Source organism: Nyctereutes procyonoides, unplaced genomic scaffold (assembly GCF_905146905.1).
Source record: "Nyctereutes procyonoides isolate TBG_1078 unplaced genomic scaffold, NYPRO_anot_genome, whole genome shotgun sequence".
NCBI lineage: Eukaryota > Metazoa > Chordata > Mammalia > Carnivora > Canidae > Nyctereutes > Nyctereutes procyonoides.
Window position 1 is genome coordinate 33716992 of NW_026575024.1, and position 16498 is coordinate 33733489.

General features: G+C 41.5%; 1 protein-coding gene across 2 annotated transcripts in view; it reads right to left on the reverse strand.

The window, feature by feature from the left end:
• Positions 1 to 6330, reverse strand: part of TMX4 (thioredoxin related transmembrane protein 4) — a 57046-nt gene extending 50716 nt beyond the window's left edge. Inside the window, exon 1 of one of the 2 annotated variants that reach the window (XM_055302697.1) lies at positions 6011 to 6330. In XM_055302697.1, the coding sequence (XP_055158672.1) occupies positions 6011 to 6177 (167 nt within the window). In that variant the 5' untranslated portion in view covers positions 6178 to 6330. The remainder of the gene's footprint in view (positions 1 to 6010) is intronic. The other variant, XM_055302687.1, reaches the window with a different exon arrangement.
• Between the last annotated feature and the right edge of the window lie 10168 nt (positions 6331 to 16498).

The following is a 16498-nucleotide window of genomic DNA, read 5'->3' on the forward strand; positions in this document are numbered from 1 at the left end:
CAGAAAGGAGACGGACAACGACTGATACAGCAGATTTTCACTTAGAGCTTACTTTGACCAAAATGCTCAGAAGAATATGTGACAATGAAGATGAAAGAGGTACACTAGGTTCATCTTTCTAGGACTTAAATCATGAAACTAAATCAAAATGTCAACAGATAATGACCCACCTACATCAAGTGTTATTCTTCTCTCTGGAAAACACAGAAGAACTCTTAATGATCCAAAAGTTGGAAGGCTTTTATTTAATTCTATTTCTTTAGAAGATCATTTCTAGGCCATTTTATCATAAAATGTATGATAACTCTATGAAACCATACCTGCAAAAAAAAAAAAAGAAAAAAAGAAAAAAGAAACCATATCTGCTAGAGAAAATGGAATTCACTACCTGCTTTAGAATGAATACTCCAGGAGCACCTGGGTGGCTCAGTCGGTTAAGCACCTGCCTTTGGCTAAGTCATGATCCCAGGACCCTAGGATGGAGCTCCATGTCCTCTGCAGGGAGCCTGCTTCTCCCTCTGCCTCTGCCTGCCACTCTCCCTGCTTGTACTCTATCAAATGAATAAATAAAATCTTAAAAAAAAAAAGAAAGAAAATGAACACTCCATGAAGCCAGTAATTGGTACATCACTTATAACTAGCTAGAACAGAGCCTGTCAGGTCCTAGGCCACAATAAGTATTTATTATACTAATAAACAAGTGGGAGATGATAGTGACTCTTCTTAGTACCTAGGATAATATATATAGATAGATGTTTCCTTCAGTGATGTCCTTGAGGAAAGTCTTGAGCAAAGGAACAATTAGTCTATTATTCATTCATTCACTTAGTCAAAGTATTTATTGGACACCTAGAACTTGACAGTTATCAAGGCTCTGGAGATAAACAGGAAGAAGAAAACTTTTGTCTTCTACTGAAAAGCTAATTGTCTAAAGAAGGAATTAGACAAAAACCTAGTGTTGAAGCATATAAATTAATAATTACAAGCTGTGATAAGGGCCATGCTAGATACAAACAAGGCAAAGTGAGAATATTCCTGGGTGGATGGTGTGCACAGAAGGCAGAACACCTGTTTAAGTGTGAAAAGTATCAGGAATGAGCATTTAGCAATAATGCTTTTCATCTGGATTTCTACAGATGATAAAACCATGGGTGGGCCTCTGAATCCCACAGGGAAAAGGCTTCCTTTCAAGTGGCTCATGGTGCTGACAAGCTGACAGCCTAAGCATGAATCAGTCAGCCTCTGTGTCTTCCTCCAGCAAACCCTCCTACCCACCCACTTCCCAACCATTCTCCTGGGCTTGCATCAGGAACTGCAAAGCTTGGGCCTGCATTCTAGCTCTGGCCCTGCCAACCACTTGCTAAGGATCTGGCCTTGACTAAAGCTTTAACCTTTTCGAGTTTTCATCTCCTCTAGTAAAGGAGAATGTGAATGAGGATTCTGTACCAGATCGCTGGGCTGATCAAATAAGAGCACATTCAGGACATGTGATGTAAGCAACTTAACGGTTTACTGTGACTGAAATGATGAGGATAGTGGAGGGGTTGTGGATAACCCTTCATGACAAACAAAATCTGAAATCAAATACTTCTAGGTTCACTTATGAGCTATTAATTTGCATGTTTTTAAATACCCATAACAGTACCCAGTGCAGTGGTTTCCAATCGGAGACATTTGGAAATATGCATAGGGGATGGAGATTGCTGAATTGTTTTGGTGTCACATGAATACTAGAATGTAATGGGTAGGGGCAGCAGTGCTAAAGGTTCAGCAACGGACAGGCCATCTCCACGTATCAAAAGACTGTCCAACTCAAGATACCAATAGTGCCTTGATGAGAATCACTGTGGAATGCTTGACAGAATGTTTATATTCAGTAAACATTTGCTACATTAAATGAATGTTATATCTGCTATATATTTCTTTCAGAGCACAGTAGACAGTCCCTTAAAAGCAAAGAATGTAGCTCATTCATTTTCATCTTCTCAGATCTCGAACTCTAAACCTGAAATATAACAAGTATTTAATGACTATGTCTTAAACATTCAATCAGTACATCAAGATAATCTATTAAACTGCAAAAAATTATTACTATTTGTCAGCAACAAGCTAAGGCAATGACGCTGAAGACATTCTCTTCAGGAATAAGAAGGATTTGGGGGAAAAAAATCACTAAATTTCCTAAGGAAATATATGATTCCCCTCCATCACTATGACTAATTTCAATTTTGAAACATGATTATCCCAAGAACAAAGTTAGAAAAGGTAGTGTTTTATAAAGCTCTATATGCATTACAGAAGTAAATTAACCCAGAGACGTACTTTGTCTCTGGATATCAATTTTAAAGTAGGCAGGTCAAAATTAAGCTGAGTGGAAAGCTACTTATTTCTCTGGGAGGAAAAACCACCAGAAAAGTATATGGAATGTGTACTGTCCTTTGTCAAAGGAACAAAAGTACTATTTTCAAAGGAACCAAAAAAGTTTAAAATAGCAAAAAGTTACAAAGTAACCGAATGGATAATACAAAACAATGGAAATAGAGAAAAGAAAATATCAGAAGATATTTTAAAGATTATATAATCTTTCCGATCCCTGAGAAAGAGCAAACTTTTCATCAGAAGTTAAGAAAAGCACAGCAAGCCAATGATAGAGATATGGCAGAAATAGGAATAAAGTCATAAAACAACATATAAAAGCAAACAAGAATAGAGAAACTGAATATACGATAAGCACTGAAGAAAATGTAAAAGCAATGGGATGAATTTTCAGATTTTAAAAAAATTTCAGAAAGTGAATTACTAAAAATACATTTTAACTCATATTTCTCCTTAACAGAGAAGTGCTTTTTTTAGGGATCCCTGGGTGGCGCAGCGGTTTGGCGCCTGCCTTTGGCCCAGGGCGCAATCCTGGAGACCCGGGATCGAATCCCACGTCAGGCTCCCAGTGCATGGAGCCTGCTTCTCCCTCTGCCTATGTCTCTGCGCCTCTCTCTCTCTCTCTCTCTCTCTCTCTCTGTGACTATCATAAATAAATAAAAAAAAAATTAAAAAAAAAAAAGAAGTGCTTTTTTTAAAGTGAAAATTCAGGGGCACCTGGGTGGCTCAGTTGGTTGAAGGACCAACTCTTGGTTTTGGCACAGGTCATGATCTCAGTGTCCCAAGATGGAGCTCAGAATTGGACTCCACACTCAGTGAGGAGTCTGCTGGACTAGTCTCTCTCTCTACCCCTCCCCCCTACACACATGCATGCTCTCTCTTTATCTATCTCTAAAATAAATAAATAAATCTTTATTAAAAACCTGAAAATTCAAATGCAAGTTTCCAAAAAAAAAGGACTCTTTTAAAGACAAAGAAAATATAACAAATTGAGTTTTACACCAGGAGCAGAAAACACTGCTAGGTCCTTAAAAAAAAAAAAAAAGTTAAATTATCAACACCAATATACAATATATAATTGTATCATAGGAGCTTTGTGTGAAGTGGGATATAAAAGAAAAAATTCCCAGAAGTTGCATATAAGGAAATGAACAAATAAAGAACGGTCATTCAAAGTAATGTCAAAATTTTAATACTATCAGAAAGCCTAACTTGCTTCTGTAGAAAAGTTAAACGCATCATCTGTGGACTCCTAACAATCTGCATTTATTATGATCAGTTCACTTGAAAAAGGGGTTGACATGGTAGCTAGTATTAACATATTTGGCTTTTCTCTGTTATATACATCAGGAAAAAAATCTGATAAATTATTGGCTATTTAAGTGAATTCTTGGAAATTACAGGCCTATAGTGGTTGAGAATATAATGAATTTTGTATCTTTTAGGTGCTAGATTTTGTCACAGGGAGGAGAGGGAGTATCACAAACAGATAAGAACCACAATATTTCATCACCAGCGTCCAGGGGTATATAGACAAAAGCCGGATGAAATGGTTTAAATCTTCTTCCCTTTACAGCCTCCCTTCACACTGAACTATTCTGAAGTGTACTTGATGAAAAGGGAACTTCTACTAAAATGGTCTCAAGGGCAGCTTACTTCCGGGTTACAAGTCTCATCCTGTATCGCAGCCCAGACATATTCCATACAGTGGATGCATGGCCAGTTCAGAGCAATCAGTTACTATGTCTGGGCTTGTATATTTATGAAGAGTATAATTTGAACAGTCAACATGGCCAAACACAGGAATTATTGGCTGTTGGTGTTTACAAGCTTAATGAGGCTTATGCTCACCTTTAGTTTGCTTAGTTCTTTTACTTAAAAAAACAAAAACAAAAACATAGGTATTCCAAAAAGGAGAATACAGGAGTTGAGGCCTGTTTTGACCATCAGTGTACATACACAAAGTCAGATTTCAGAACACTGACATCTAGAAAGCTCCACTGTGTAAGCACCTACTTTAAAAAAGAACTTTCAGGACGCCTGGATGGCTCAGCAGTTGAGCATCTGCCTTCGGCTCAGGGTGTGATCTTGGGTCCCGGGATCAAGTCCCACATCAGGCTCCCTGTGGGGAGCCTGCTTCTCCCTCCATGTCTCTGTCTCTCATGAATGAATAAACAAAAATCTTGAAAATAAAAAAGAACTTTCTGTAGTACTAGCTGACCAAATGCAGCCTAAAATTCTTATGATCATTACAAACATGGCAGTCTTGAATAAAGCTCCACTTACTTTTAAAAGTTTCTCTCTTAAATGGAAAAAGACCTTGCCCTCTTCATCCGAAGTAGTGAAGCAATTTAATAAGTCTTCCATGTCTACAGATTTCTTTAATCATTTCACTGGTTCATTATGATTACCAAAGGCATTTTATTATCTTGTAGTCTAAAATATTCCCTTCCTTGTGACCCAAAGGTAAATGCATGTTTGAATGGGTAATGTGTATCGTATTATATTCTCTGAACAATGTAATCTGCTAAGGGACTTCTTCTAACTTTTGGCCCTGATGTCACAGTGAGATTTTTCACTCCACAGGCATCTGTTTGCAATCAAAAAAAAAAAAAAAAAAAAAGAATCAAAATTTGGTCTTGGACAAATAAAAGAAAGATGCAATTCTGTGTGTGTCTGTGTCCTCAAGGTAAGATTAATTACCAAGTAGTGGTGACCAAGCACATATATTACCTAAAACTACAGTCTAAGGAGATAAGGTCTCGGTAATCATTTCTCCAGAGGTGCTTCATTTCCCCTCCCCCTGAAAGCCCACCATGACGGTCTCTGAAGTCTGTTCAGACACCTGCCTATTGTCTACCTTAAGCCTTTTTTCCCCAAATGATCACTTTCTTCCTAGAAGTCAATTTTAAGCTACCTGCCTGTTCCTAACTCCTTATTTTCCCCATCTCCTTCAAAGGGGCACAATTTACCTTCTGTTGTGCAAAAAGGGGCAATTTAGGAATGTCCTTTTATTACATCAGCACAAGTGAGATACCTACTCAGAAATCTCTGCCTCTAAAAACGGTAACGAGTATCAACATTTATTTGAAATCTTTCTCTAAAACGTCAAACACATTCCATCTTCCTGTTTTATTTCTCACAATGACATCCCAGGGTCTTCAAAACCAAAACCGGACTACTTGGCACAAACGGGTCCGCCCTTCCGAGCTGGAATCATTCCTTCAATGAATCCCTTGCCCCCCGCCCCCCCGTGCTACATATTTGTACTATACGACAGCGCCATTGAATGACAGCCCCTCCTCTCCGTACAGGCCCGCATCAGAAGCACGCGATTTCTTTTTTCCAGCAGGTTTTCTCCATCCACCCCCTCCTCCCCTTGGTAAGCCGTCCACCGCGTCCCTAGAACTCTGCCCCCGCCGCACCAAAGCAGGGGACTAACAAGGGGGGGGGATGCTAGACACCCGCAGCTGTCACCGCGGAGGGCCCGGCGCGCATGCGCAGCGCGAGCAGCCCGGCCCCGGCGCTGCAGGTCGAGCCCACCGGCCGCGCCGGCTTCCCCGCGGCCCGCGCTGCTCCGGGAGGGCGGCGCCCCGAGGCCGGTGCGGCGTGCAGGGCGGGCGGGCACACTCACAATTTCAGCATCCACTCGCCCTCCATCACCAGCGTCCAGTTGGAGGCGGTCATGGGCAGCACCCAGCTCCGCTCCTCCGGCAGCGCGGCCTGCTCGGGGCCGGCCTCCGCCGCGACTCGGGCGGCCAGGAGCGCCGTCAGCAGCGGCCCCCAGGGCCCGCCCGCCATGCCGGGACGCGGGGGAGGCTCCACGGCGAGGGGCGCGGGCGCGGGCGCGGGGCAAGGGAGCGGCGGGCCCGGGGCGCGCTCGCACGCCAGCCCGGGCCTGTGCAGGTCGTCGAGGTGGTACCGGGCCGCCCCGCCTCCGCCAGGCCGCGCCGACGGTCCCAGCTGCGGAGGCGGGCAGCTGGCGCCGCCTCTTATCCGCCCGGGCCGCCGAGGCCACGCCCCCTCCGCCGCGCCTGGTCGTTGCCCCGGTGTCTGTTGCCGGGGCGACGGCCGCCCTGCCTCTCTGACGCCCTTCCCCCGCCGCCGCCGCCGCCGCCGCCGCCGCCCCGCCCCCGCCCCGCCCCGCCCCCCCCGCCCCGCCCCCCCCCCGCCCCCACCCACAGACGACCCAGGGTTGCCGCCGCTGCAGGAGGCGCTGCGTGTGCCCGGGCTCCGGGACCCGGTCGGCGCGCGCGGGGATCTCTAACCAGAAACGCGGCCGCTAATCACAAGATCCATCCCCCTGTTCAATGGTAGCGAAGATGACAACACTGCAAAGTAAACCTACTTATAACGAGGAGACAGGAGGACTCGTGGCCATCCCTGGCTGAAAGGAAGAGGAACATTTAAATCGTGTGTGTGTGCGCGCGTGTGTTGAAGTCTCACTGCCCCGTTGGAGATAGTAGTGAAGCTACGCTCTGCAATTGTAGTTTTTGACGATTTTGATTTTTATGAAAACGCTTCCAAAACGTTGAGGACTGACATAAAACGAGTCTGCGATTAAAAGGATATTGCCAGTTGCATTCAATGGATCTCGCACTTCTCCTGGCTACAGTTCGTCAGAGTTAAAATGAAAGCGGCCTAAATGACTTCCAAATCTCCCCTGCAGATGCACATTAGATACAGCTGTACCTGGGGATCACCACACCCTGAGCTTGTATGGCTGCAAGACAACGAGACGGTGACTGAGCTTTTTTCGAAGTGTACTTTATAAAGATGTATCAGCTGTGCAAAGCATAAAACTGGGTAATATGGTCAATACATGATGAAAGAGTGTGATTTCTGTCCTGGGCTGAAAACAAAGACAGCTGTAAAACTACCAGTATTGCAGGGCACATGAAATCAGTCTCTAATCCTATAGGAGAGAAAGATTAATTTTGCCTCCAGAGAAGATCTTGAGTTAGGTGTTAATTAGTAGTAAGTAGCTCAATTCTATATGGAGCCAGCCTTTAGAAAGATATAAGACATTTACAAATTAATGTAAATTTGGAAAATGTCCTTGTAATAAATGTTAGTAAGAATCACTGTTGTTGGGCAGCCCAGGTAGCTCAGCGGTTTAGTGCCTTCTGCAGCCCAGGGCCTGATCCTGGAGCCCCCGGATCAAGTCCCACGTGGGGTTCCCTGCATGGAGCCTGCTTCTCCCTCTACCTGTGTCTCTGTCTCTCATGAATAAATAAATAAAAACCTTTAAAAAAAAAAGAATCACTGTTACTTTATGCAAATAAATCCTATAAACTCAATAGAAAACATTTTGTTTATAAAAAGAAATGTCATACACAGGAATTCTATCATTCTTTTCAGTGCAACTTTTGTATATGATATCTGATTGCAGAAAAAAATCTTTAAAATAGATTCTGCTATTAAGAAATAATTATTAATTTTGTTGGGTGTGATTATGGTCTTATAGCTATAATTTTAAAAAGTCTTTATTGGTTACAGATAATAAAATATTTACATGTCGAATAATTTGGTGTCTGAAATTCACTTGAAAATAATCCAGAAAGGGATGGCTCAGTGGCTCAGTGGTTGAGCATCTGCCTTTTGCTCAGGGCATGATCCCAGGATCCGGGAATCAAGCCCCACATCAGGCTCCCTGCATGGAGCCTGCTTCTCCCTCTGCCTACATCTCTGCCTCTCCCTGTCTCTCTCTCTCTCTCTCTCTCTCTCTCTCTCTCTCTCTGTCCCTCGTGAATAAATAAATAAAATATTTTTAAAAAAAAAAGAAAGAAAAGAATCCAGAAATAAAATTTTGGGGGTGCAAAGAGGATGGATAAACATAAATGACACAACCCCCCTCAGTGCTGAAGCTAAGTTCATTTTCGCTTTCTCTACTTTTGTGTATGCTAGAAAATTTGCAAAATGAAGAGTTAAATAAAAAGAGAGAGTATCCGAGGCACAAAGGAAACTCATTGCTGAAGCTCTTCCTCTTTCTAACACAAAACCTGTATTCAAGGATGGCATTTCCTGGCCTTCAGAGTAAGGTCAGTAGGAAGGAATATAGCAAGAACACATGGGAGCAGATGAGCAGTGGGAGGGCACAGAGCCAGGTCAGGGGGCCAACTGATGTCTAAAGATTGGTATCTGAGCCCTGACACTTCTTCCCAATGTGACTTGGGGCTAAAGCTAGTTCACGTCAATGTTCTGTTTAAATGCAGATAATAAGAGAACCTACTACATACAAGGGCTATGAAGATTAAATGGGATAAATAGAATACCTAGTACATGGTATGATTAATAAAGTTTGTGTCTTATTATCTAGAGGCAACAACATGCTAGAATGCTTCTAAGACTCTATTTTTCCTAGATTAAAGTCAAATTTGCTTTTCTTATTTTTACATTTGTTTTTATTTAAGTTCAATTTGCCAACTTACAGTGCTCATCCCATCAACTGCCCTCCTCAGTGCCCACCACCCAGTTACCCCCCCCCCACCTACCCACCTCCCCTTCTGCAACCTTTTGTTTCCCAGAGTTAGGAGTCTCTCGTGGTTTGTCTCCCTCTCTAATTTTTCCCCACTCAGTTCCCCTCCTTTCCTTTATAATCCCTTTCACTATTTCTTGGATTCCCTGTATGAGTAAAACCATATGATGATTGCCCTTCTCGGATTGACCGAGAAACCGAGAAGTTCCCTCCAGTTCCATCCATGTGGAAGCAAATGGTGGGTATTCATCCTTTCTGAAGGCTGAGTAATATTCCATTGTATATATAGACCACATCTTTATCCATTCATCTATCGAAAGACAATATGGCTCCTTCCACAGTTTGGCTATTGTGGACATTGCTGCTATGAACATTGGGGTGCAGGTGTCCAATGGTTTCACTACATCTATATTTTTGGGGTAAATACCCAGTAGTACAATTGCTGGGTTGTAGGTAGCTCTATTTTAACTTTATGAGGAACCTCCACACTGTTTTCCAGAGTTGCTACAAAAGCTTGCATTCCCATCAACAGTGCAAGAGGGTTCCCCCTTCTCCACATCCTCTCCAACGTTAGTTGTTCCCTGTCTTGTTCATTTTCACCATTCTCACTGGTGTGAGGTGGGATCTCATTGTGGTTTTGATTTGTATTTCCCTGATGGCAAGGGATGCGGAGCATTTTCTCATGTGCTTGCTGTCCATGTCTATGTCTTCTTTGGTGAAATCTGTATTCATGTCTTCTGCCCATTTCATGATTGGATTGTTTCTTGGGTATTGAGTTTAATAAGTTCTTTATAGATCTTGGATACTAGCCCTTTATCTAATATGTCACTTGCAAATATCTTCTCCCATTCTGTAGGTTGTCTTTTAGTTTTGTTGACTGTTTCTTTTGCTGTGCAGAAGCTTTTTATCCTGATTAAGTCCCAATAGTTCATTTTTGCTTTCGTTTCCCTTGCCTTCATAGATGTATCTTGTAAGAAGTTGCTGTGGCCAAGTTCAAAAAGGTTGTTGCCTATGTTCTCCTCTAGGATTATTGATGATTCTTGTCTCGCATTTAGACCTTTCAACCATTTTGAGTTTATTTTTGTGTATGGTATAAGAGAATGGTCCAGTTTCATTCTTCTGCATGTGGCTGTCCAATTTTCCTGGCACCATTTATCAAAGAGACTGTCCTTTTTCCAGGGGATATGCTTTCCTGCTTTGTCGAATATTAGTTGACCATAGAGTTGAGGGCCCATTTCTGGTTCTCTATTCTGTTCCATTGATCTATGTGTCCGTTTTTGTGCCAGTACCACACTGTCTTGATGACCACAGCTTTGTAGTACAGCTTGAAATCTGGCATTGTGATGCCCCTGGCATTGGTTTTCTGTTTCAATATTCCTCTGGCTATTGGAGGTCTTTTCTGATTCCATACAAATCTTAACATTATTTGTTCCAATTCTGTGAAGAAAGTCCATAGTATTTTGATAGGGATTGCATTAAACATGCAAATTGCCCTGGGTAACTAAACATTATCACAGTATTTATTCTTCCTATCCATGAGCTTGGAAAGTTTTTCCATCTCTTTGTGTCTTTCTCAATTTCCTTCAGAAGTGTTCTGTAGTTTTTAGGGTATAGATCCTTTACCTCATTGGTTAGGTTTATTTCTAGGTATCTTATGCTTTTGGGTGCAATTGTAAATGGGATTTATTCCTTAATTTCTCTTTCTTCAGTCTCATTGTTAGTGTATAGAAATGCCATTGATTTCTGTGCACTGATTTTGTATCCTGCCACATTGCAGAATTGCTGTATGAGTTCTAGCAATCTTGGGGCAGAGTCTTTTGAGTTTTCTATATACAGTATCATGTCATCTGCGAGGATGGAGAGTTTGACTTCTTCTTTGCCCATCTGAATGCTTTTTATTTCTTTTTGTTGCCTGATTGCTGAGGCTAGGACTTCTAGTAGTATGTTGAATAGCAGTGGTGAGAGTGGACATCCCTGTCATTTTCGGGATCTTAGGGAAAAGGCTCTCAGTTTTTCCCTGTTGAGAATGATATTCGCTGTGGGCTTTTCATAAATAGATTTTAAGATATTGAGGAATTTTTCCTCTATCCCTACACTTTGAAGAGTTTTAATCAGGAATGCATGCTGTAGGGCAGCCCCGGTGGTGCAGTGGTTTAGAGCTGCCTGCAGCCTGGGGTGTGATCCTGGAGACTAGGGATCAATTCCCATGTCGGGCTCCCTGCCTGGAGCCTGCTTCTCCCTCTGCCTGTGACTCTGCCTCTCTCTCTCTCTCTCTCTCTCTCTGAATAAATAAATAAATAAAATCTTAAAAAAAAAAAGGAATGCATGCTGTATTTTGTTAAATGCTTTCTCTGATTCTATTGAAAGGATCATATGGTTCTTGTTTTTCTCTTATTGATGTTATCTATCACACTGATTGTTTTACAAGTTTTGAACAAACCTTGCATCCCGGAGATAAACCCCACTTGGTCATGGTGAATAATCCTCTTAATGTATTGTTGGATCCTATTGGCTAGTATCTTGGTGAGAATTTTTGTATCCCTGTTCATCAGGGATATTGGTCTATAATTCTCCTTTTTGGTTAGGTCTTTGTCTGGTTTTAGAATCAAGATAATGCTGACCTCATAAAACGAGTTTGGAAGTATTCCCTCCCTTTCTATCCTTCAAAACAGCTTTAGTAGAATAGGTATTATTTCTTCTTTAAATGTTTGTTAGAATTCTCCTGGGAAGCCATCTGGCCCTGGGCTTTTGTGTCTTGGGAGGTTTTTGATGACTGCTTCAATTTCCTCGCTGGTTATTGGCCTGTTCAGGTTTTCTATTTCTTCCTGTTCCAGTTTTGGAAATTTGTGGTTTTCCAGAAATGCATCCATTTCTTCTAGATTGCCTAATTTGTTTGCATATAGCTGCTCATAATCCATTTTTAAATCACTTGTATTTCTTGGTATTGGTTGTGATCTCTCCTCTTTCATTTGTGATTTTATTAATTTTAATCTTTTCTCTTTTGTTTTTAATAAGGTTGGCTAATGGTTTATCTATCTCATTAAGTCTTTCAAAGAACCAATTCCTGGTTTTGTTGATCTGTTCTACAGTTCTTCTGGTCTCTATTTCATTGAGTTCTGCTTGAATCTTTATTATCTCTCTTATTTTGCTTGGTGTAGGCTTTACTTGCTGCTCTTTCTCCAAGTCCTTTAAGTGCAAGGTTAGCTTGTGTATTTGAGCTTTGGGTTTTTTTTTTTTTTCCAATTTTTTGAGGGAGGCTTGTATTGCGATGTATTTCCCTCTTAGGACTGCTTTTGCTGTATCTCAAAGATTTTGAATAGTTGTTTCTTCATTCTCATTAGTTTCCATGAATCTTTTTAGTTCTCCTCTAATTTCCTGGTTGACCCATTCATATTTTAGTAGGGTGCTCTTTAATCTCCATGTGTTTGAGTTTCTTCCAAATTTCTTCTTGTGATTGGGTTCTCGTTTCAAAGCATTGTGGTCTGAATATATGCAAGGGACAATCCCAATCTTTTGGTATTGGTTGAGACCTAATTTGGGACCCAGTATGTGGTCTATCCTGGAGAAAGTTCCATGTGCACTTGAGAAGAATGTGTATTCAGTTGCATTCGGATGGAATGTTCTGTGAAATCTATTTGGTCCAGTGTATCATTCAAGGCCCTTGTTTTTTTGGTGTTGTTCTGCTTTGAAGATCTGTCATTTGCCATGTTGAAGTCTCCTACTATTAGCGTATTATCATCTAAGTATCTCTTTATTTTGGTTATAAATAGATTGATATACTCAGCGTCTCCCACATGAAGGGCATAAATATTCATGACTGTTAGGTCTTCTTGTTGGATAGACCCTTTAAGTATGCTATAGTGTCCCTCTTCATCTCTTATTACAGCCTTTGGTGTGAACTCTAATTTATTTGATATGAAGATTGCTACCCCAGTTTTGTTTTGAGGACCATTTCAATGGTAAACAGTTCTCTACCACTTCATTTTCAGGCTGGAGGTGTCCTTAGGTCTAAAATGAGTCTCTTGTAGACAACATATAGATGGATCTTGCTTTTTTATCTAGTCCGATACCCTGCCTCTTTTGATGGGATCATTTAGCCCATTCACGTTCAGGGTAACTACTGAAAGATATTAATTTAGTATCATTGTATTACCTGTACAGTCTCTGTTTTGTGAATTATTTCTTTAGGCTCCCTCTTTCTTTTACAGGGTGGCCCTTAATATTTCTTGCAGAGCTGTTTGGTGGTCACATGTTCTTTCAGTTTCTGCCTATGTTGGAAGTTCTTTATCTCTCCTATTCTCAGTGACAGGATAAAGTATTCTTGGATACAGTATTCTTGGCTGCATGTTCTTCTCATTTAGTACCCTGTATAAAGCATGCCACCCCTTTCTGGCCTGCCAGGTCTCTGTGGAGGGGTCTGCTGTTAATCTTATATTTCTCCCCATATAAGTTTAAGAATCTTTTGTCTCTCACTGCTTTAAGAATTTTCTCTTTATCTTTGAAATTTGTGAGTTTCACTATTAAATGTCGAGGTGTTGAATGGTTTTTATTGATTTTTTGAGGGGTCCTCTCTATCTCCTGGATCTCAGTGCCTGTTTCCTTCCCCAGATTTGGGAAGTTCTCAGCTATTATTTGTTCATATATACTTTGTGGTCCTCCCTCTCTCTCAATCTTTTCCAATCCTAATTAGATGTATATTCTTCCTTCTCAAGCTATCATTTATTTCCCTAAGCCTTTCCTCGTGGTCTCTTAATTGTTTTTTTTTTTTCTTTTTTTCCTCAGCTTCCTTCCTTTCCATCAACTTGTCTTCTATGTCACTCACTCTCTCTTCCAACTCATTAACCCTAGCAGTTAGAGCATCCAGTTTGGATTGCATCTCAGTTAAACTATTTTTAATTTTGGCCTGATTAGATTGCAATTCTGCAGTAATGAAGTCTCTAGAGTCCTTTACACTTTTTTCCAGAGCCACCAGTAACTTTATAATTGTACTTCTGAATTGAATTTCTGATATCATATTGAAATCCAAATTCTGTAACTCTGTGGCAGAGAGTATGATTTCCAGTTCTTTCATTTGTGGTGAATTCTTCCTTTTAGTCATTTCATCCAGTGCAGAGTGGCTGTATGAGCAGGCCGAGTCAAAAAAATCAAGCACGACCTAAGTAAAATACACCATTGTTAGAAGCGAAAACTTTTCTCTCTGTAGCCTTCCAGCTGTTCTCTCTTTAAATCTCAGGTTGAATTTGTAGGTGTTCAGGATGTTTTGAAAGTTACCTAGGTAAGTTTGTAGGGCCAGATGAGTTGAGGATCCCTACTCTTTGGCCATCTTGCCCCTCCCTCCAAATTTGCTTTTCTTAGTACACAAAATCCTTCACAATCCAGCTTCAGTTTTGCCCACTTTACATGCTGCCATTCCCAGGATCCCCTATATTTCAGTAACTCTATTCCCCATTCCCTAAGCACCTTAGGAAATCTGGTGAGGTCTTTGAGAGTGTGACTTGAGGTCAGGCTGACAACAGGTCCTGCTCTGCTTCCCCTTTTTCTTTAGGGTTGAAGAGGGAGTCAAAAGCCAAATGCTCTCTTTCCTCTATCCCTAGATAGGCATGTTTCTCACTGATGCATCACATTTCTGACACAGGGCCGTTATGGGCCGTTACCGAATTTACTGTGTGATCAACATTATATTATTCTAGTTACAATCACTGTGTCTGTAGAAAACATTATTATGCTGGCATTTGTTGCACAACGTGAGCTGCTTCCAACCATTCCCCCCCTTTTTTTTAATTTTACTTCTGTTATCTCCTCCTTCAACACCTCTTCCTCACCTACCCCTTCTGATGATGGACCTTTTTTGAGTACACAGAACAGCAGGAAGAACCCATCAAAGAACTGATTTACACAACCAGCACCTCACAGAAGAACAGGGAGGGACACCCAGTGATAGCAATGCCACAACACTGTTTCGGTATATCTATGATCTCTAAAATAATGATAATGATAATAATAGTAGTAGTAGTAGTAGTAGTAGTAGTAGTAGTAGTAAGGTACTTGTATGCCTCTTTGCCTCTTCATTCTGCTCAGGACACTCTTCTATAAGCCTAGTGAATTGTTATTCAGCCTCTGTCCTGTGGCTTGCATTGCACCTCCAATAGCCATAGAAAATTAACTGCTATTTCTTTTCAGATCCAATAGTTCTCCCATATAACTCCACCACACTCCTCTTTTGTATTTTAATTACCTGCAGTTATGACCTTCTTTCCCCACTGCTCAAAGTTAAGTGCTTTGTCTTCTTTAACTTTGTGTGCCCCACATAGCAGAATACTTCCTAGGGGGACTTGAAGTAGGCAGTTTCCCCCATGGCACCAATACCCCCCACCCCCCCACCCCCCCCACCCCCGTGCTTAGGCCCTTGTGTAATTGTCTACCCTTGAGTGTGGGCTGGGCTTAGTGACTCACTTCTAATGAATAGGATATGGCAAAAGTAATGGGATCTCACTTCTGTGATAAGGTTACAAAAAACTAGGACTTCCATCTCTTTCTCTCTGGCTTGCTCACTCTGAGACTCTGTCCAGAGAGCTCCATGTGACAAGGAACCAAGAGATGCCTCAAGTTATCATCTCATGAGAAATTAAGGTCTCAATTCAGTAGGCTTGGGAGAACTGAATCCTGCAATGAACAACCACACGACTGACCAAGAAGCAGATCCTTCCTCTATTCTTGAGATGATTGAGCCTTATAGTGACCCCAGAGCCAGGGGGACCAGCTTAACAAGGGTCTCTCACCCACAGAAACTATGAATAAATGTTTTTCTGCTTGTTTGTTTCTGTTTTTCTCTACACCATGGGGTTTGAACTCATGACCCCTAGATCAGAATTGCATACTCTCCTGATCAAGCCAGCCAGGTACCCCATAAATGTTATTGTTTTAAAGCACTAAGATTTGAGGTAATTTGTTACACAGCAATTGGAAACTAGATCAGTGCTTAATCGTTTTTTATATTTAAAGTAACTACTGACAATTTTAAGAAGATTGGGTACCTGGTACTGAGAGAAAGAGCTTTTACCCCTCCAGCAGTTCTAATGGTGATACTGTAGGGCAGCTATGGTAGCACAAAGTACATGATTTCTAGTTGGAAAAGGAAGTTTTGGGACTGTTTTGAGGTGACGTAATAGCAGAAGAGAGAGAGAGGAATAATGTGATAGAGGCATATCCAATTCCCTTCTCTTTTCCAGCCCACCAAGGAGTATGCTTCTCCATCCCCTGTGAAGTTAGGTCAACAGTGTGAAAGTTCTGGCCAATGGGCTGCAAGCAGAAAGGATCTGTATGTACCACTTGCAGACTGAAGCATCTAAACACTGATGTGAGACCCTCCAGTGGAAGCAGGAAGCTCCTACTGTGAAACTTTCAGAGAAAAGACGTGATCTAGGATTATACAAGACCAGAGAAGTGTAGGTTGCTAAGATGCCTCATGGAGAACAGTTGCCCTAGATAGTCCCCTGGATTTTTGCATAGGCAAAAAATACATTTTCATTGTGATAAATCTATTCAGGTAACTATTACTATATAACTACCCTAATATCAGGTCTCATAGTTCTGGGGGTGGAGGAGCTTGGCTGGGTTGTTTTTGCTTGGATTCCTGTATATGGT